This window comes from Channa argus, chromosome 12 (genome assembly GCF_033026475.1).
Source record: "Channa argus isolate prfri chromosome 12, Channa argus male v1.0, whole genome shotgun sequence".
NCBI lineage: Eukaryota > Metazoa > Chordata > Actinopteri > Anabantiformes > Channidae > Channa > Channa argus.
The window spans coordinates 5,350,538-5,371,855 of NC_090208.1; the positions used below are offsets into that span (position 1 = coordinate 5,350,538).

The 21,318-nt window shown below is 39.4% G+C and overlaps 2 protein-coding genes and 1 long non-coding RNA gene across 4 annotated transcripts; 2 read left to right on the top strand and 1 right to left on the bottom strand.

Moving 5' to 3' along the window:
- Positions 1-996: 996 nt before the first annotated feature.
- On the bottom strand, positions 997-3,028 carry LOC137138067 (uncharacterized). The gene has a single exon (XM_067524974.1). It carries the CDS (start codon positions 3,026-3,028, stop codon positions 1,478-1,480), a length of 1,551 nt encoding a protein of 516 aa, XP_067381075.1. The 3' UTR covers positions 997-1,477.
- Positions 3,029-7,798: 4,770 nt separating this feature from the next.
- Positions 7,799-10,380, top strand: LOC137137894 (uncharacterized). The gene is made up of 2 exons (XR_010915848.1): positions 7,799-7,932; positions 8,842-10,380. It is a non-coding gene; the product is annotated as an uncharacterized lncRNA (long non-coding RNA).
- A 1,807-nt stretch (positions 10,381-12,187) lies between these two features.
- LOC137137893 (myelin-oligodendrocyte glycoprotein-like) lies at positions 12,188-20,686 on the top strand. 2 transcript variants are annotated; one of them, XM_067524681.1, is made up of 3 exons: positions 12,188-12,362; positions 18,732-19,275; positions 19,373-20,686. In XM_067524681.1, the coding sequence occupies exons 2-3, from the start codon at positions 18,912-18,914 to the stop codon at positions 19,489-19,491; spliced, it is 483 nt and encodes a 160-aa protein (XP_067380782.1). In that variant the 5' UTR covers positions 12,188-12,362; positions 18,732-18,911; the 3' UTR covers positions 19,492-20,686. The 2 variants fall into 2 exon arrangements, with proteins under 2 accessions (XP_067380782.1, XP_067380781.1); XM_067524680.1 differs by having other exon boundaries at positions 18,925-19,275.
- The last annotated feature ends 632 nt before the right edge of the window (positions 20,687-21,318 follow it).

Sequence of the window (21,318 nt, forward strand, 5' to 3'; positions counted from 1 at the left end):
AATTGGTTGGAAATGACTATATGTTTAGTTTTAATATAAACAATTTTGACAATTGTGAACTTGCAGCTTTACATCAAAAGACACACTTTGGTGCTATAGCATGTGTAAGTCAGTAGATGGTGCTACTAGACTTCTGTGTTCTGTTCTACAGGGACTATAACTACAGCCCCAGTGCTTAGTAATAAACAAGCACTGGCGTTGGCAAGACACTCATTCCTGTCCCAGTAGGTGCAGTTAGATGTGAGTTTGGGGGCTGTGACACTATGACTTTATATATGAATATAAATAGATGATTAGCTCCACTTGTCTTCTAAGTCTAACCAACTTCTCATATAGTCATCAGTGATGAAGAATTCCTCATTAGGAAGCATGATGCACTATGATAAACAGGGTTTAGCTGCTGAACTGTTGGAGCAGCACGACCATGGTGAATATCTCCACAAACTGCAGATTAATTGCATTTATTTATAAAGGAACAATGCATATTAATGAACACACACACACACATATATATATTCAATTTGTATAGATTATAGCCAAGGTTAATTTTCATCTTCAGTCCTTTGGCAGGCAAAAGCCACCTACAGAACACATACAGTGCAGTATACACTGACAGCCAGTAACTATACAATCAATGTGCAGTGCAAAAAAAACCCAAAAGACAAACAACAGCCAATTATAGTACTGTATATACACACACACACACACACACACACACACACACACACACGCTAAAATTTAACAGAACGAGATGAGTTTATGTCAGATTGTAAGAGCAGCAATTTTATTTATGCACTTGGTCTCTACATTTATAAGATGTCTATGAAGTATTTATTTTAAAGCCATAAAAAGCAGTTTACAGGAATAAATTTTTCGCATATTGTGACAGTTTGAAAGAAAAGACTTGACATGATGCTCAGTTCAGGTGTTTATTAGAGCGACTCTGTTAGATTAGACTTTATCATTGACAGACCCAGTTACACAGAACATGTAGGGACGGTGTATATAGTACAATGTAGCGTGAGACAGGTTCACGCACATTACACTGGCGTTGGCGACAATCCCCCAGGGGTTTTTCACTATTCACTACAGTAAAAAGGGAAAAATGTGAACATTTTTGTAACAAAACAGCACACTGTTTGTTAAATTTAGTGTCCTGTGTCTGTCTCATTGGTTCTAGTTGGTGGCGCCCTACCAGCCTTGGCTTTAAAGTGAACATTTTGAATTGAGTGTTAAATAAAGGTCCAAGGATTGACCCCTGTGGAATCATCAGCAACAACAATGTGAGTCCTGCCAAACAAATTGAGAACTGCATAATTGAGACTTAAAGATTATTTAAATAAACAGATCAGTGATATTTCATAATTCAGTGTCAGGTTCTTTTAAGATATCTATAAAACAATGACAAAGCACTGTGTTATATCCGGAGTGGAGACAGTATCGTCAACTAGTTAGGTAGGGTCTGCCAATATCGTACTTATTTCTCTTTACATTTGTCTCGGTCTCTATAGTCACCATCCGAGCACTCACATCTTTCTCCATAGTAACCATCTGGGCACTTACACTGCCATTCGTTGGAGTCGAGGAGCCTGTTACAAGTTCCACCATTCTTACATATTGTCCCCTCACAGACAGGCTCTTTGTTGGAGTAATACATAGAAATTTTAGCGTCATAGTGGTAACTCCATTCAGGATGCTTATAAAAACATTCTGCATGATGAAAGGGTTGGGGGAACTCAACATGGTTTTTCCCATATATGACATGTGTCACTTTGAAATAATCTTTTAAAAATACCTTAGTATGCCTCAATTTACCTTCATATTTTATTAAGCCGGAATTTACGCATTGTTCTATAAAGTCTTTAAGTTTGTTGCAATACATTTTTTTTTTAAAGCAGTGTTTAGCAACATTACCTACATCATATCTAAAGTGATATAAAGTAGTGTAGCCCACAGCGACAGTGATCTTACCAACAGTAACATTAGTCATGTCTAAGTTCATCATGTAGTCTGTGCTTGTGTCGTACACCACCACCACCCAGTTGTACCAGTTGTATTTCTTGTCCAGAGCCTCCTTCACCTCCTCAGCGATGATTTGTTTGTTGTCAGGACTAAGAGCTTTGGCAATCTCCGCCACATCTTCCTTCATGTACTTCTCATAGTTGTTGAGACAGTAGTCCACTGTTGATATCTGAGCTTTGTAGATGTTCCTCAACATCTGAGTATGTTCAGCTTCTTTACCTGTTGAGTTAACTCCAATCAATTTCCAGTAGAATTCATTAAGCACCAGCCCCTTCCATATCAAGCTGCTGAAATACAGGTTATATTTGCTAATCTCATTGATGTCACATTTAAACTTCTTCCTTAGCAGGTTGTTGAGGTTTCCACTGAGAGAGATGGTGCTGACTGTCAGGTAATGGTAGAAATTGTCCATACTGACCTCAGTGCCTGCGTTCTCATAGTATCTGATAAATATGCTTTTGAGTTTCTCTTTGTCCTCCTCGCTTTGATAAAACTTTGTAAAAAACTGACTAAACGTCTTCCATGTGTGGAGGATGCGGACTTCATCTTGAGAATAGACACTGGCGTAGTTGAACCATTCCACATCTGTAGCCAGGTTAGAGATCTGACTGGAGAGAGAGTCCAGTTTTCTGTTCATTTCAGAAAACCCTTCCCTCAGCTCATTCAGCACCGGGCTGTCCTCAGGGATGAAGATCAAGACCACGCTGATGATGGAGGACGCCAGAGCTCCGATGCCAGGTGCCAAGCTAGCAAAGTTTCTAAGACTTGTTATCACTTTTGTAACCTGTGTCACTGTATCTTTCTTATCTAACAGCTTTTCCATCACGTCTTTGAATAGAGACAGAGAATCTTTTACAGTACTTGAGATTTTATCAACTTGAGCCCTGCTCTCTGTAGGCAGGTCTCTCTTGGCCCCGTGGAGGGCAGACAGTTTGAAGGGGGTGGGATCATGTGACTGAGCAAAGCAGATGGTCCAGAGGAAAAGAAGGATCAGTGAAGCCAACATCGAGTCAGACCGCTGTAGTGACACCATTACTGCAACACAGACAAAATAATATGGAAACATTTCCTAAATGCCACCAGTGAATAAACAAGTATCAACTTTAAATTACAGTTATTATTAAGGTGGACACCCTAATCTCCACACCTATACAAGCCCCCTACTCTATATAAAGGACATACTAATTAGTTCTGAACATAGTTCATGAGCTAGTTGATATGATGTGATATATCATGCGATAAAGGGCTGCTAATGCTCCACCTGCATGACAAATTAATGTCCTGAAAGTCCTGGTAGCCTTTTGTTGTGGACAAACATCACTGAAAGACAAGCAGAACCACAAGAATCACCATGTATGGTTGCTGTTTGACATGTCCACAGTTTGAACTTAAGATAGATAAAGATGCAGACCTGATGAGGAGACTGGCAGATGTTGTGAAATAACAATTGCAGAACACACAAGATATATCTGGCACAACACAGTGTTCAATGGATTTAATAGTTTAGATTATGAGTTACAGTATCTTATTGGCCTTTTTTTACCTTTTACCAGTTTGGAAATAAACACAAAATACTGAATAGCCTACCTGTTACAATGACTCAGTGTGTGTAATCAAATACAATAAAAAATATATATAATAATATATTCATCATTGTTTTATTAAGTAATTTTATTGACAGATCCACCACATGACCACACTGGTGCACTACAAGAGAAACATGATGAAAATGATGTATAGCGAAAGGATTTATCTTGTTTTCCAAATGCAAACAAAGAAACAATAATTTACTATGATTCCATTATTACCTACCTGTGTATAATTTAGAATCAGTTTATTAGTGATTATACCAGTTTATCATGGGGAATTTGTTGGTACACACAGTTCTTAGCACAAGAAGGAATCGTTAAATCTCACACTGTGTGCAAAAACATAAGTACAATGCATGGTTTAAACACCGAACTATGCATACGAACAGTTAATGAACCGAAAAATGAGAACCCTAGATAACAAATACTCAACCTCATGCTTTAGAACGAAACACACCCCGAATAAACCACTGTGTCAATAAAGATGTAGAATCACCAAAGTAAGCAGAAGCTGCAGACCTGGAGGAAGACTTGCAGACCTGGATGCCTGGAGAGTCAGGAAAGGTGTGGCTGGTGTTGGTCCGCAGGAAGGCGGGATGGTAGCAGAGACTTTCTGACCTTTTATTCACCCCAACAGAGCAGGACACCTTCTCTGCAAACAAATGATTTTACTCCCTACTTTGAGCAGAAAGAGCTTCTTGTAAAAAAAAAAAAGACAGATAAGGCAGAGCTGATATGATTCTGAGGGCTCATTTGTTTTATAAGAACAAAAAGAAATGTAATATAAAATATTAATTAAACCACACAGAAAACAGACAAAACATGTACTATAAGACAGCAGTTTCTATTAGAATACTGCACAGGTGTAAAATTGAGTTATTGAATAATATTTAATGTGAAAAAAAGTCATTGACGCTCCTTATTCAGAAAGTAACTGCCCCAATAGTGAGCTTGTAACTTAATTTGTTTTCACTGAGTCGCAACAGGAACATTATTTATTACAAAATATTACAACAGTGCATTAAAAAAGTGGAAATGCGCCTCAATGCATTTTTAGTTTGAATAAACAAGAGTAAACACTTTGACAGTGCTGTTATGTGCTGTTAATGATGCTGTAGGTCATTATTTTACATTTCACTGTTTTTCTTTTTTCTCTTTGTCATCCCTCTGCATGTCGTCATCAGTCATTACAAATTCTACTGCTACCTCGATGTCTTCTCTCATCAAAGGAGCCTCTATGTCTGGTCAATGTCAGTTTGTTAAAAACCTTTAAATTCTGCAAAAGCCACTCGTTACATTTAGCATTTAGAACGTCGAAAAAAGTGCTACCAACACATTTGATCGTTTCAATATTGTTTCCACGAATTTAACAATAGGTTTGCGATTTTAAGTGTGTTAACTGTTACTTTTTACAATCAAAGCCAATAAAAAGTGACAGTCCTTCAACTTAGGAGCAATTGTTTTTAAAGATACATGTCACATTTTTTGACGTCCTTTTATTTTTAAATTGTTAAAATCAATATCTACATGTAATAGAAAAACCTCAAGTGGATTTAGATTTTTTAATCACCTATAAAAAAAATTTATTTGAAAGGCATCAGTTCCAGTGTACATACACAAATATGACTATTCATTTAAGAAAGACAAAAAAAAGAACTACAAAAACTTCAGATTAATATATTTAAAAAATATGAATACTTTTGAAGTTGAAACAGGATTTAAATGAAATAGCCTCTGAACTGGCTGTGATGACTCAATTGATGATAACATGAATTTGAGGTACAGCAGATGAGTCTGTTTTGACATTTGAATAGGGAAAGCTAACTTAAGGGATCTGTACAGAGTAAAAGATAATGGACTCTTTCAAATAGAAAACCAAGAGTTATCAGGCTTATAGATTTGCATTTGCTGAGGCTTCTCATCTGCACTTTTTATGTTCCCTGGGCTACTACTACTGTCTCTAAATACATTGTGAACACTCAGTCCCCCGGTGCCTTTTGTTTTTTCTTCAATACATTAGTGTCATTAGGTTCTGTAAGAACCCAGCTCCACCTACTTCAACAGCGGCTCTGGGACTTGGTGTTGTGGCCTGTTAAGTCCATGGTAAATTCTATGTGTCTTGATTCCCTGGACCCTGGTTTTGCTGTTTTCCCGTCTTCTCAATTGTCCTTAACCACATGCACTGCCCCAGTCTCCCTCACTCTCACTTGCCCCACCTTTTTCCGGATCCTCATCTGCACTCACGCTCCTTTGCTCTCCGAAAATACACTCTTGGGTCCCTCACCTGGCTTTCACGGTCTGCTCTTATTTCATGTTTGTGTGAATCGTTATTTAAATGAGGTGTTTAGTTTTAGTGTCCCTTGCCCACCTGATGTTTGATCCTCTGTTCTACTTGCCCATCACACCTTCAGTCCTTCAGTTCACTCTGTCAGTTTTTGTTTTCTAGCCTAGTTATCGTTTACACAGTTTGCAAAGAACTCCTCTCGATTAGTCTCTTTGAATTACTCCACCATGGTTAATATTTGGCACCAGCTTGGGACTGGCACCCCACCGCTGGGGATGGGAATGGACTGTTGGGGGTTCAGTGTCTTGCCCAGAGACACTTCGACATATAGCCGGGACCGGGGATCGAACCGCTGACCCTGTGGTCTGTGGACGACTGCCTTACCAACTGACCTTGCCACCCCTATAGTGATAAAAAGAATAACCTTGCTTTTTGGCTCCTTGGACCCCCACGCCTCTCAAACCAGACCCCCAGTACCCTCACACCACAGAACTCCCTTAACTCACACACCATCCTATCTCCTGCAGAGACCACAACCATCTGATCCCAGTTAAAGGCCGAGGCTACTTATGGTCTCCTTTTCTCTGTCCCAGACCCTGACAACACCAGCCACAATCAACCGAGCATCAGCCCTCTTAAGCCTCAGAACACCAGCACCTCTGACCTACAGTTTCCACTTCCCAGATTTCTTTGTTACCCCTTCGGACCAGGACCCATATTTCATGATACTGATCTATGATTCAACTACTTCCTTGACGAACTCTAGCAGATGGCCACCTTGCACAAGATGCTTGACATAGGGGGGACCATGTGTCACTCAAAGTGGCTGTAAATCTTATGGGCATATTCGTGCTTTGCTTCTCTGATGGCTGAGTACAGTTTTTCTCTCACGGTTTTTAAAGCCACCATGTTGTCAGCTCTAAAGGTGGAGGCTTTCGTCATTGCATGCAACTTTGCTGTCATCCACGGCTTCTGGTTGGGGTGTGTGATGGTCTTGGAGACAGTAAGATCTTTAATGCAGTTGCTTATGTAATTCATTGCTGATTCAGTGTACGTGTCCAAGTTTGTAAAAGTAAATGTGAAGTTTGTAGAGTTGCTGAATGTTTCACCCTCCTTAAACATGTTCCAGTCACTCTCCTCAAAGCAGTTCAAAAGAGCAGAGATGGCTCCTGCTGGTTGAGGGTTTTGCAAACACTGATCACTGATCCTTTTTTGAACACTGACCCGTTTTTAACTTCTGCTTCACCAATGTAGACACAGCTGCCTTAATTTGTGTTCATTTTGGCTTTACATGTTTCTCAGATTCATTCAGGGTATTTGCAGGTGTTACAGTCTTGAAAAGCTTTGCCTTCACTTTATTTAATGAATATCTTAAGAGCTGAGCTTGCAGAAACGCTGCCAGTGTTTTCTCTTGCAGTGAGATTAGAGATGAACAGTTACCATCTGATGAACCAGCTGAAGCTTCTCTGGTTCAGCCTTTATAACATGCTGCCACCTGTTGGATGACGATAGTTCATAAAACATAAATAAAATAACTTGTACTCAGTGGAAGTTTTTATTAATCAAACTGTGATGTTTATATGTAACAAAATTAGAATAATCACATTCTAAATGTGAACTTAGTCACTTTCTTTTTTCAGGGCATAAGACCTCTGCCAATATCCCACAGCAGACATTTTAAATCAAGGAACTAAGACAGACAAAACCCTTAATTAATAAATTAAGCTGTAGTATAAACGGACACTGTTTATAGTTTTAGTTTTAGTGTCACATGGGAACAACTTGCTATACAGACTTTACGAAAATCCCTCTTATTTTACATATTTTCTTTCCTAAATGAAAGGTGGAGGGGCTGCACAGACCTCCCGGCCGGTAGGTGGCGATATGCGACATTAGAGGAACCTGAACAGGCAGGACAGACGTCTTGGGAAAAGTTGAAGAAAGTTCTAGATTTTGGAAGGAGTTCGATCGTCACCATGTTAGTTCTCCCGCTGTTTGTCGGAATAATGAGTGTTTTACCTGCTGTTTACTCTCTCGGTGAGTTTGTGTACCGTACAAACCGTCGTGTGTCTTGTTGGGAAACTTTACAGAAAGTTTAAATGAGTTCGAATTAAGACCCGAACCGGTTCAGCGAAGTGCTTGGTTCTCTGGGACGCTAACTAAGCGGCTACTTTGTTTACTGTGTACGTGTACTGTGTTTTACCCTGTACACGTCGTGGTCGCCAACTAAAACTAACATTACATCATTTACATGTGCAGTGTTGAACCTAGAGTGTGTTTATGCTTCATCAAAGCGCTTAAGATATGAAAAATACAATAAAATACGCACCACACTGCACCGAGTACAATAACACAGTAAGACATCAGTGATTTATAGTACATTTGTACAAATTGCTTTGCATCTACATTTCATTACTTAGCATTCAAAGCTTCACAGTTGGACACAGCTTTAATCACTTTACCACAGAACAAGTATTGTCTGATTTAGCTGATTATTTGCAGCCTGCTAGCAAAGCTAACAAGTTGACTCCAGCAAACTGGACACATTAGGCTGCTCTGCTAACTTAGTTAGCCAAGTTAGCTCACGGAAAATGACAAAGTCAATAAAAGAAACAATGTGACACCAGAGGAAGTTCTGTGGTTCAACTGTCTCTTCACCACAATTACAGCTACACCAGTAGCATTTAGCTAACACTGTTTAGTTTATTATATTTAATCGTTATCATCTCCACTTACCACTATCTTGCTTTTTCTCCTGTTTGTCTTTTTTCAGTCACAGAATATTAACTCCTTTTGATTTTTGTCAGCTGGTTTTTGTTGTTACAATAGACCTGTGGGGGTCCTCTTAAGTAGGTCTGAGACTGGTAGTGTGATAGGCACTAGACAGATTGTGTACTTGGACAGTTTTAACTTGAACTTCATTTTTCCGTCTTATTTCTGTTTCAGAACTGATAAACATCACAGCTGAGGCTGGACAGAACATCATTTTGCCATGTCAAGCTCCGAACAACACCAGGATCCTTGGTGTCAAGTGGATCAACACTGACATGGGGCAAAATACGTGTTATTTCAACGGGACGGTTAATCTGATCCAGACAACCAACATCCTGCTTTTACAAACAGGTCAAAGCTGATGAACGGTGGGACGAAGGATGGAGACCTGTCTCTGATGCTGGAGAATGTGAAGACTGATGACACAGGAAGATACATGTGTCAGATCAAAAAGGGCAAAAAAGGACATATTAAGACTGAAGCCATCGCGATTATCAACCTGGATGTTAGTGCAAATTCCACAGGTGGGGTTACCAAGCTCAGACTCAATTGAGTTTGGAGTACAGCCACACAGTGACTGTTGAAAACAGTAAATGTGAGTAATGTCATCTGATTTTGATCTGCAGGAGGTACAGCTGGAGACACTTTGGATGGACACAGACATATTGGAATGGTAGCTGGTCTGATAATTGTTGGGACAACTTGTCTTTGTGCTGGGATTTTTTTAAAGTTGAAAAAACCCATGATTAATATTCCACCCCTCTGTTCTCTGGATGAAGCAAACATCTGACAGATGGTCTACAACATAAACTGTAAACAGAAGATGGACGGTGTGTATATAGCACTTTTAAAAAAACTTCTGTGACAGCAGCAGACGAAGGATGGTGAACAAGTGTTCTTTTACCTCGGATCATGCTGTGATTTATGCTTGGAGCTCTCAGCCCCTCCATGGTCTCCAATGAGCTATCTGTCTCTTTTTCCTTGGGGGCTCCAGGTCTCAGGTCCATGGGTCTACTAGGACACATCACAGGGACCTTTTCAGTTTTCCAGTAAACCTCGGACTTAAAAAAAATTCAGCTTTAAGGTGGAAACTGAACACTGAAGCTCTTCTGCAGCTGTTCTTTGCAGCTGCAGAATAAAACACACACAGCATCAATAGTAGAAACTATGCATTAACTCACCAGAAGCTACCTCTCTACGTCTTTATTCAATAATGTTGCCTGTTTCAACTTTAGTTTGGCATTCAGCAGATTTACTGAACATTACAAAGACATTGGCAGTGGAAACACTGATCCTTTTTTAACTTCGGCTTCACCAACTGAGCCACAGCTCAGTGTTACTGTGTTTTTGCACATGTGAACAGGAATCATCAAACACCGTCACCAGCTGGAAATATTATTTATTTTATTTAATTTCATTATTTTATACGTGCTCAGTTGGTTGTTTTCTACACCTGTGTGAACACCTGGACTGCAGGCCTGGGCAGGTGTTCACTACCTAAGTCCCTGGGACATGTTCACTGTTAACATTAATACGATTTATTTTTTAAAGGTTTAATAATAAAAATGTTTATGTCTATAGGTGATAATTTGGATATGTTTTGTACATATATTTACATGTTTTATACAGAGTATTTATGTAAAGTTTAAAACTTTTTTCTACTGTAATTTTTTGTATGACATTGTATTAAAAAAATAATTATTGATAAACTCATGTACTAGCATGTGTGTGATTGAGTAGTTTTGTATGTGCAGTGCCTCTTTGCTGTCATGTCCTGTGGACAATGTCAACTCATTATGTAGACATCTGTCCTGTGTGTTTGTTAGACAGCAGGTCTGAAGATTTAGATGTACTATTCTCCACTAATGACAGAAGATTCACTTTAAATATTTTACTTTGGTCTTATACAACAGTTTAACACTTTTTTCAAAATAATAACTTCTCAGATTCATTCAGGATATTTGCAAGTGTTACAGTCTTGAAAAGCTTTGCCTTCACTTTATTTAATGAATATCTTAAGAGTTGAGCTTGCAGAAACGCTGCCAGTGTTTTCTCTTGCAGTGAGATTAGAGATGAACAGTTACCATCTGATGAAACAGCTGAAGCTTCTCTGGTTTAGCCTTTATAACACACTGCCACCTAAACATAAATAAAATAACTTTACCTTTATGTTTTCAATGTATCGTTGAACTTAGTGGAAGATTTTATTAATAAAAAAGGGCCGGAGACAGAGTTTTCTAAAGCATGTGATGTTTTTATGTAACAAAATAAGAATGATAACATTCTAAATGTGAATTTAGTCACTATCTTTTTCTGGGCATAAGAGCTCTGCCAAGAATCCACAGCAGACATTTTAAATTGAGGAACTAAGACAGACAAAACCTTTAGTTATTAAAATTAAGCTGTTGTTCAAGTCATTATTCTCACTAATGTAACAGTGAACTCAGCTTGGTGGTGACCAAATAACAGTCATGGACAGGCTATTGATGGGTAAAACCTGAATCCATGTCTTCAGCTTCAGCTTTGGTCACTTCTCAGCTAGAGGTAGCTACCACCTTGTCCCTGGCACCTGGTGGCCAATCAGATTTCTGGGATGGCCAGTACCACCCCGGGCCACCTCTGTTGTCCGACCCTTTAGTGCATAGCCTCTCACTAGTGTGGTCGCAGGTGGAGGACATTCCTGTGAACTTTAAAAGGTTCTCCCCACCAGAGTCCATTGCTGGGATGATGCTTCCATGTTCTAAATTTCATGTAGTTCCCAAACAATGCAATGATCCCGTGACTTTGGAACTGTCTCTGCCCAGAGTACTGCCTCTGCTTGACCTTTCCAAGTCAGGACTGACCCTACAGGTCACATGACCATCCACCATGTCACCAAGTCTGATGATGGCCTCTACAAATGTCACATCAGCAGTCATGGAGAGTCTGGAGCTGGATCTACGTCACAAAGCTTCACTTTGATTTCAACACTTATTTCATCCAGAAATGTTCACCTGAACAGGTGATTCTCTCTGCAGAAAAACCTATGACCACACCTCCACCCACCTCTGCAGGACCAAATGGAATCATCCTTACAATGTACTCATCGATCGTGTATTTTTCCTGATGTGGAGCCTATACAGAGTAAATAACAAGCTGTTCACTTTGTGATTCATTGAGGTTTTGTACAGATCACAGAGAAAGAGCTTGATGTGGTTTTAACTGACAGTGACACCTCCTCTGCTTATCTCTGTGGCTGTAATGAAAACTAAAAAACTTAAACTCCTCTCAGTCTCTAAACTCTGAAGTGAGACCTGTAATTATTCACACTGTGGGAGTTCGATTCAAGTCCCCACAGTAAAACGTGATGGTTCAGGTTTCACACTGGGGTTTGGGTTTAGGGTTCTGTTCACACATGGTAACAACTTCATATACTGTGTAGAGAATATGACGACTTCTCTTATATATATTATTATATTTTCTTTTGTAAATATATATGTAGTTGGAAGACCTGTCCACGAAACTTTAAGCCCAGTAGGTGGCGCAGCATTATCAGAAAGTGAACAGGTGGGAGGAACCTTTCGGTGAAAGTGTACAGACCGGTAAAAGTTCTAGAAACTTCCAAATTTAAGAAGAAGCCGGTTCGATCGTCGCCATGTCGGTTCTCGCGCTGTTCGTCGGAATCCTGAGTTTTTTACCCGCTGTTTCCTCTGTCGGTGAGTTTATGTGAATAACCGTCGTCTGTGTCGTTAGGAAACGTTGCAGAAAGTTAAATCGGAGTTTAAATGAGTTCGAGTCAAGGTTCCGTAAAGTGTTCGGTTCTCTGACGCGTCACCGTGAAACTGACAAACTGCGCACTGTCATTAAACTAATCACTAAGCGGCTACTTTAGTTACTGTTAGTTATTGTTTACAGATTATGTCCGTGTGACACAAACTTGACGTCATCTCAAACTAACACTAACGTTACTTGGTTTACATGTAACAATAAGGCGAATTACGTCATCGCCGCAGTTTAACAAGCAGACGTCCGATCGCCTTTAAAACAAATTAGATATGCAACATGAATTCATAATTGGTCTTCCTGCTTGTCAACATCAGTCTCTGTATGTCTTTGGGTGGGGGTGGGGGTGGTTGCTCAAGTCTACAGCAGTGAAATCGCTACATTGAGTAAATGTCGCAGATATCCCTAATATACTGTCCTATTTCCCAAGATAATGACGTCACTATTGCATTTTATGTGCTTTTATTATCAATCAAGCCGAATACTTATGAAGGCAAAATGTGACGTCGTATGTCCTGGGAAGACATTTTGGATAAATTGTGGAAGTTGTGATGGACGTTTTGTGGATTACGTGCTGTACTTTTTGACTAAGAAGAATTAAAACACAAATACCTGCAATATAAATATATTCAGCCTAGGTAATAAACGTTAAAACGGCAATTTGTACTTATTCGAAGTTGTTGATATATTGAAATACAACTTCTATTAGCAATATTGTGATTGTGGATATATTTAATTAGCATTATGACTTGTGAGAATACATTTCTGACTAGGAGATATGCTATGTAATTGGAGATCTGTGTGGTTCGGTTCAGTCATTTAAAATCGTTCATCCTGGGGAGGGAGCAGTGGGCAACCAGCCTCAAGGACACTTGTTGTTGTTGTTGTTGTTCTTGCTGTTCATCTGCGGGCTCCAACGAGGGTCACGAGGATTTTGTGCTTTTTAATAAATATTCACACATAATCCAACAAATATTTGTAGTAACAAAATTTCTGTTCCTGTATTTATAGCAAAATATGGCAAGTAGGGTTGTACATCTGAAAAATAAACTTTGTATTCGTAGAAAAAAGATGTGTTCTTAAAAAATCAAATGAGGGTTTGTGTGTAAGACTCGGTACAGAAACGACATAGAAAAGTACACGCTCAACTTTCCCATTCTGTGTCAGTTACTGAATTTGTAACTTCAGTGTCTTTTCCACCTGAATGTGAATGAAAAATAACAACCTGAAGCTGTCGAACTGTCCAATCAGAGGGGAAATGGTGGGGTGCATCGGTGTGAGAGAGGGAGAGAGAGAGTGTGTGTGTTTGTGTGTGTGTGTGTGAGAGAAATTGTTATTGCGAATGAGAAGTAAAGGGCTTTAGGTACCAATAGGTAGAAAAGTGCTATATAAGTGGAGACCATTTTCAATTTTGGGGATTATTTGTGAATATTAATTTAAAAACTAAAAATCATTGTGACCCAATGTTAAGCCAACAGTGCGTCTCCGTGTCTAAAACCAAAACAGATCCACAAAACAAGTGTTTTGCATTGACTGAAGTGTCGAAGGGTTGCATCAACATTCTCCCAACACATCTCAGTTACTGTACACAAGCACCTTCAGTCCCCAACTACACACTGTTTCTTCTTTGTCTGTTAGACCATCACTACAAGTCATTCCTACAGTGAACTTTATGATAAAGTAGAAGGAGCTGTAAGAGTCTTTATTTAATTCAACTAAAAATCTGTAATATTTGTGCTGTGTAGGCAACACAATTAATTAAGGATCTTACTTCTCTTGATAATTTAAGCAGTTGACTCTAGTGAACATGAGGTTTTCCATTTAGCTGCAAAGCTTCAGTCTTCAGTATCACACCACTTGGCACTTGAATCCAGCTGATATTTAGTGACTGATTATTTATGCCATTAGTATTTTCACCATTGTTTTGTCTGTTTTACGGAGTGTGATCAATAAACACATGAAAGATCAAGACTGTGGTATATCACGATTGGTGAAGACAGGTTACTGGACATAAACTGATCAGTAGAAGGCCACAGGGAGTTGTTGATGAATGTAATATCTAACATGTAAATGTTATTTGTCCATTTTTTGCTCAAATGTGCTTAAAATGAATTGTTTTGTGTGTGTGCTGTGTTATCCACCCTTTTTATTTAATAAAAACCAATATAATAGAAATTCATTCAAAATTCAGAAATTCAGGCAACAGTGGAGAGGGAAACCTCCAGCAGAACCAGGCTCAGGGTGGGTGGCCATGGGATAGGGTCTAACAGACATTCTATTTACACATGGGGAAGTAAATAATGAAAGAATCACTTAAATTTGTTCACAGCATTTTCAGATAAGCACCTGCTGTAGTGGAATTTGTTTCTAACTGCTGTGTAGTCCCCTTCATTGTGAATTCAAATAATATTAGAAAATGGTCAGAGAGAAGAGAGTTATGAGAAAATACAGTTAAATTATCTGTTTTAATTCCATATGTAAAGACAAGGTCTAAGGTTTGACTAAAACAGTGAGTCGGTCTATTTACATTTTGAATCTAATAATGAATTAAACACAGTTACTGTCAGCATCTACAGGAATGTTAAAGTCACTCACTATAATAACGTTATCTGTACTAACCACTAAATTCTATCAAAAACTCTGAATAAGGGACTGGAGGACGGTACACGATAACAAATAATAGTGGTTTTTGAGTTTTCCAGTTTGGGTGTGAAAGGCTAAGAGTAAGACTCTCAGATGATTTATAACTATGTTTAGGTCTAGGAATTATTGATAAGCTAGAATGGAAGATTGCTGCAACTCCTCCACCTCAGCCTAGGAACATGATAATTAATATGACTTGGGGGGGGTTGACTCATTTAAACTGACATATTCTGCCTGCTGCAACCAAGTTTCAGTAAGACAACATAAATCGAATTGATGATCGTTTATTAAGTCAATTACTAACAGAGATTTAGAAGAAAGAGATCTGATATTTAATAATCCACATTTAATAGTTTTGGGGGTTAACTCTTGTTCATTTTTGGTTTATGTAATTTAGTTGGTTGGTGAACAGACACAGTCTATAAAGGTATTTGTCAGTTGTGGGGGGGTGGCAGCTGTTAGGGAGACTGCAGAGAGGCGTGTAGGACTGGATCTCTGCATCCTGGCCTCAACTCTGGAATGTCAGACTTTCACAATGCAAGCATTATTTTTATACATGAGTGACCTGTGCATGACGATTGTATTCGCTATGTGTTTCCACTTTAATAAAATTGTTATTTTGGTGACAGTGAAGAAATTGTTTTTCACATGTGTATTGAATAAATTTTGCCTAAGGTACAAAATTCTGGTCATGTGTTATATGTATTATGACAATTGGATCTGTTGTTCTTACATCCCATTTTTTAAAAGTTATAACAATGTAATATGTTCTCTATAACTTTATAATGGAGGCGCTGTAACCGTGTGTGTGTTGTAACCTTGTGTGTTTAAAGGTATTATTTCATATTTGGGTCCAGCTTTCTGCAGAAGTTCCAGTGAGGTCTTCTTTCCACCTGGATATTGAAAATAGGAGAAGGAGGGAGAGGTGGATTTGTACAGGTTAGCGAGGCAAAGAGATAGAGATGGGAAGGATGTGCAGCAGGTTAGTGTGATTAAAGATAAGGATGGAAATGTATTGACAGGTGCCAGGAGTGTGATGGGAAGATGGAAGGAGAACTTTGAAGAGTTGATGAACGAGGAAATGAAAGGGAACGAAGAGTAGAAGAGGTGACTGGTGTGGAGCAGGAAGTAGCAAAGATTAGTAAGAGTGAAGTGAGGAGGACGTTAAAGAGGATGAAGAGTGGAAAGGCAGTTGGTCCTGATGACAAACCTGTGGAGGTATGGAAGTGTCTAGGAGAGGTGGCAGTAGAGTTTCTGACTAGTTTGTTTAACAAGATCTTGGAGAGTGAGAGGATGCTGACGACTGGAGGAAAAGTGTACTGGTACCAATTTTTAAGAACAAGGGAGATGTGCAGAGCTGTGGCAACTACAGAGAAATAAAGCTGATGAGCCAAACAATGAAGTTGTGGGAAAGAGTAGTGGAAGCTCGGCTAAGGACAGAGGTGAACATTTGTGAGCAGCAATATGGTTTCATGCCTAGAAACAGTACAAGAGATGCAGTATTTGCTTTGAGGATGCTGATGGAGAAGTACAGAGAAGGTCAGAGGGAGTTGCATTGTGTCTTCGTAGATTTAGAGAAAGTGTATGACAGGGTGCAGAGAGAGGAGCTGTGGTATTGTATGAGGACGTCTGGAGTGGCAGAGAAGTATGTTAGAGTGGTGCAGGACATGTATGAGAGCTGTAAGACAGTGGTGAGGTGCTGTAGGTGTGACAGAGGAGTTCAAGGTGGAGGTGGGTCTGCATCAAGGATCAGCTCTGAGCCCCTTCTTGTTTGCTCTGGTGATGGACAGGCTGACAGATGAGGTTAGAATGTTGAGGTTCTCTTTGGGAGAGACGAGGATGGACAGGATCAGGAATGAGGACATCAGAGGGACAGCTCATGTTAGATGTGTTGGAGATAAAGTCAGAGAGGCCAGATTGAGGTGGTTTGAACATGTTCAGAGGAGAAACTGTGAATATATCGGTAGAAGGATGCTGAAGTTGGAGCTGCCAGGCAGGAGGTCTAGAGGAAGACCAAAGAGGAGATTTATGGATGTAGTGAGCGAGGACATGAAGTTAGTTGGTGTGAGGGAAGAGGATGCAGAGGACAGAGTTAGATGGAGGCACGTGATTCGCTGTGGTGACTCCTGAAAGGGAACAGACGAAAGGGAAAGAAGAAGAACTGATTGATTTAACAGCTTCCAGAGAGAGAGATGGGTGGATAGGATGAGCTATTAGGATCATCTTGTATTGATTTGAGTAATGATGTGAGGTTAAGACTGAACAACTCTGACAGCATAAGCTAATATTGACTCCTATATTCTGAATATTACCAATGGTGAGGTGATTGGCTGATGTCAGGGCTGCCACGTCCCCCTCATTCAAAGTGGCAAGATGATGAATTTAGACCAATTCACAGAGTAGCTGAAAATTTGTGAGAAACAAATAACATAAATAAAAGATTATTGTAAGGAAGACAGAGAGTCCGGAAGGCGTTTAAACATGTTATCTTCATAAAGATTGAATGTCTGTTAGCTTGTAATTTTGAAATTTGCTTGGTTGAGGTTCGACTAATAAGCAGTGAGAGCGCAGACATCCTTGGATGGTCCCCCTGTATTATGAAAATCTTAGTGAACCATCTGTATTGATCGGGATTTTTGGTGACATGTTTAACCAATTATTTATCGAATGAATCAGTGAGATGTCAAACCCAAACTTTTGTAGAGCTGAAGAAAGGAATTTTATAGTTAACTAGAACAACAGTACCATTTTTTTTTTGATGACTTCAAAGTTATATCCGGTTTAATCATTTGCAAATGTTAATAGCTGAATTCTACCATTAACCTGTGTATAGGAAAAGGAAAACGATTTTTATTTCTGTATTAATGAGAAAAGAAAATAGGATAAAGTCTGACCTGGCTCACCCCTGCCAGTCCGTCCTCCAAAAACTGCCAAAGAAAAATCAGACTGTGATCCCCAAAAACCAAGACCTTCTGTCCTTTGGCTAAAGCCATCTACAACAAGTGCATGGAAACAAACAAACAGCTCCTCTTCTTAGCTTCCTTTGTTGAAATCTTCATCTTTAGGGGGGAGGTGTTAAATCGCCATCTAGTGGTAGATTTCAGTGCTTGTTCCTGTTGAGCTCAAATGAGACTATTGCATGATCAGTCAAAAGGGGAGTTTCTGAAATTTCTGATTACAGGAAGTAACAATTTTTTTGTTGTTGTTTTTTGTACTAAAAAAAAACAAGTATGGTCTTTTATTTAAATAGTCGGGTCCACGTCCTCCATGTTCTAGACCTGTGTCCATTTTCTTACCTTCTTTATGGTACTGTTCTTTACGGTTCCAGAAGCACTATTAATACATATGTTGGTGCGAACATTGAGCTAAACACTCAGGAAAGGCTGGAAAACAAGCTAAAAAGTGGATGGTACCGTGTGTTTAAGTGTTTAGTGCAGAGACATTGTGGCCAATGTCCAACACATGTCGACTGTGAGGAGAAGAGGATTGGACTTTTAAAATTGGCGACTGTTGTAGCATAAGTTTGAACTCTTAAAAGGCACCAAACCCCATCGCAAATCTTTGTGGAAGTGCAGACTAAATGCTGTACATTTTAATCTACAAACAGTGACATGGCTGGAACCTGTATTCAGAGACAGTCTGTGTGTATTTGTATACAGCATGTGTATGAGAGACAAAGCAGCACGATTCAGGAGAAGCTGAAGAGATTTTTTTGGGGAAAATTGTGTCTCTGTTCCCTGAATTGGTAAGTACTCAGAAACGCTTCACGTTAATTAGCTGATGATGAGATGGAGATTTCTTTAACTTTTTAATCTTAACAACTGCTTTTCCCCTCTTATATGTGTGTTCCAGACCACAGATACCTGCCAGTTGAGCCTGGACAGAATATCCATCTGCCATGTCGAGCTCCCCCAAACACCACAATCCTCGCTGTCAAGTGGTCCAAATTTGGCCCGGGGACAAAATACGTGTTTTTTTACCGGGATGGGCAGCCTGATCCAGACAACCAAGATCCTGCTTTTATGGACAAGGTGGAGCTGAATGACAGTGACATGAAAGATGGAGACCTGACTCTCACTCTAAAGAATGTGACGGCTGGATTCGCTGGATACTACGAGTGTCAGGTCATAGATGCCAACAAGAAAACTGCCATCGTCGTTATCGTCAACCTGAATGTTACAGTCAAGTCTGCCAGCATAACAGGTGAGATTACAGAGTCTGGACTTGAAATGATTCACATGAGATAATGTTTCATCACCTACCTAACACCTCATACCTCGCATCTGATTCTCATCTGCAGGAGACACAACAGGAGACACTGACAAACATGAAAAAAACAAGACAAATGGACACAGCAGAGAATGTGCTGGACTGGTAGCTGGTCTGACCGTTTGGATTGTTTTTGTCTTTTTGATCTGAAGTGTATCAGTGCCATGAAAAGAAATCCACTCCTCTTTTTTTTAACAACATCCAAGAGCCCATGTGAAACGTAAATTGTAAACAGAAGATGGACGGCGTGTATATAGCACTTTTAAAAACACTTCTGTGACAGCAGCAGACGAAGGATGTGTTCTTTTACCTCAGATCATGCTGTGAGTTATGCTGGCAGCTCTCAGCTCCTGCTACGGTCTCCCATGAGCTATCTGTCTCAGGTGATGAACTATAGTCAACACATTGTCCTCCAGGTCTCAGGTCCATGGGTCTCCAAGGTCACATCACAGGGACTTTTTCAGTTTTCCAGTAAACCTCAGCCTTAAAACAGTGCAGCTTTAAGATGGTAAACTGAACAGGAATCATCAAACACCTTCACCAGCTGGAAATGTTATTTATTTTATTTAATTTCATTATTTTATACGTGCTCAGTTGGTTGTTTTCTACACCTGTGTGAACACCTGGACTGCAGGCCTGGGCAGGTGTTCACTACCTAAGTCCCTGGGACATGTTCACTGTTAACATTAATACGATTTATTTTTTTAAGGTTTAATAATAATAATGTTTATGTCTGTAGGTGATAAATTGGATATGTTTTGTACATATATTTACATGTTTTATACAGAGTATTTGGGTACATATGTGTACATATATATCCTTAGCATTTTACCTAGTTATAATGACAACTTGAACTCAGTTTACTTTTGAATGTTTGAATGTTGTTCAAACTTTGTCTCATATACATGTTTTGTCCTGAAGTGTTTGCAGAACTGCTCCAAGGTCAGTTATTGTCTAACAGCAGACCATCCCACACTGTAGTGACCCAGAGTCACTTCATGCTCACAGCTGCTTATCAAAGTGCTGAAAAGGGAAAAGGTTTCCAGAAAAGGAGAAAAGTGCTGGGAGCAGTAGCCTGAGGGTGGAGAATGTTCTGCCCAGCAACAGAAGGTTCTAAAACTAATGTGTGATGTATGAAGTTTAGAACTGCATAGAATGGAGAACTGAAACTCTGTCGATGTTCTTCTCTCTTGCAAGATACTAAAACCCTGAAAGACATCTGGATGTTGAAGCTTCTTTACTGATTACACTTGAGGTTTCTAAGACCAGATATGGTAATTTTTGCTATGACAATATGTTTTTTCCTACTGTAATTTTTTTCAATGACATAAAAAAAAATTGTATTAAAAAATTAATTATTGATAAACTCATGTACTAGCGTGTGTGTGATTGAGTAGTTTTGTATGTGCAGCGCCTCTTAGCTGTCATTTCCTGTGGACAGTGTCAACTCATTATGTAGATGTCTGTCCTGTGTGTCCTCAGTGTGTTAGACAGCAGTTCTGAAGATTTAAATTTATTATTCTCCCCTAACAACAGAACAGTCACTTTAAATATTTTACTCTCTTCTTATACAACAGTTTAACTTTAGGCACCAGTCACACCTGATATTAGACATATTACCTGGTTAAATAAAGATCTATATACTTTTGCAGCCTCGTTAGTAAACAAAACATCCAGGCCACAGATTAAAGTATGAAGGAGACAATAATGGGAGGTTGCTGAGTCGGGGTTTTGGGCTTTTATTTTCTGAAATAACAGTCATGGACAGGCTATTGATGGGTAGAACCTGAATGTGTGTCTTCAGCTTCGGCTTTGGGCGCAGGTACAGTCCAGCACTTACCTGTGTTGTGTTCTACTTGTCCTGCCTGTCTCCAGTTCTTCACTTATCAGATCTCTTACCATTATGTTTGTGGTGGCTGTAATGAAAACTAGAAAATTCACCACAGCTGGCAAATCTTCCAACTCTTGCTGTACATT

Coding starts and splice junctions, on each gene's coding strand:
- LOC137137893 (XM_067524680.1), top strand. CDS start 12,302: ATGTCGGTTCTCGCGCTGTTCGTCGGAATCCTGAGTTTTTTACCCGCT. Junction 12,363..18,924: donor ACCCGCTGTTTCCTCTGTCG/GTGAGTTTATGT, acceptor TGTGTGTTCCAG/ACCACAGATACCTGCCAGTT. Junction 19,276..19,372: donor CAAGTCTGCCAGCATAACAG/GTGAGATTACAG, acceptor TCTCATCTGCAG/GAGACACAACAGGAGACACT.
- LOC137138067 (XM_067524974.1), bottom strand. CDS start 3,028: ATGTTGGCTTCACTGATCCTTCTTTTCCTCTGGACCATCTGCTTTGCT.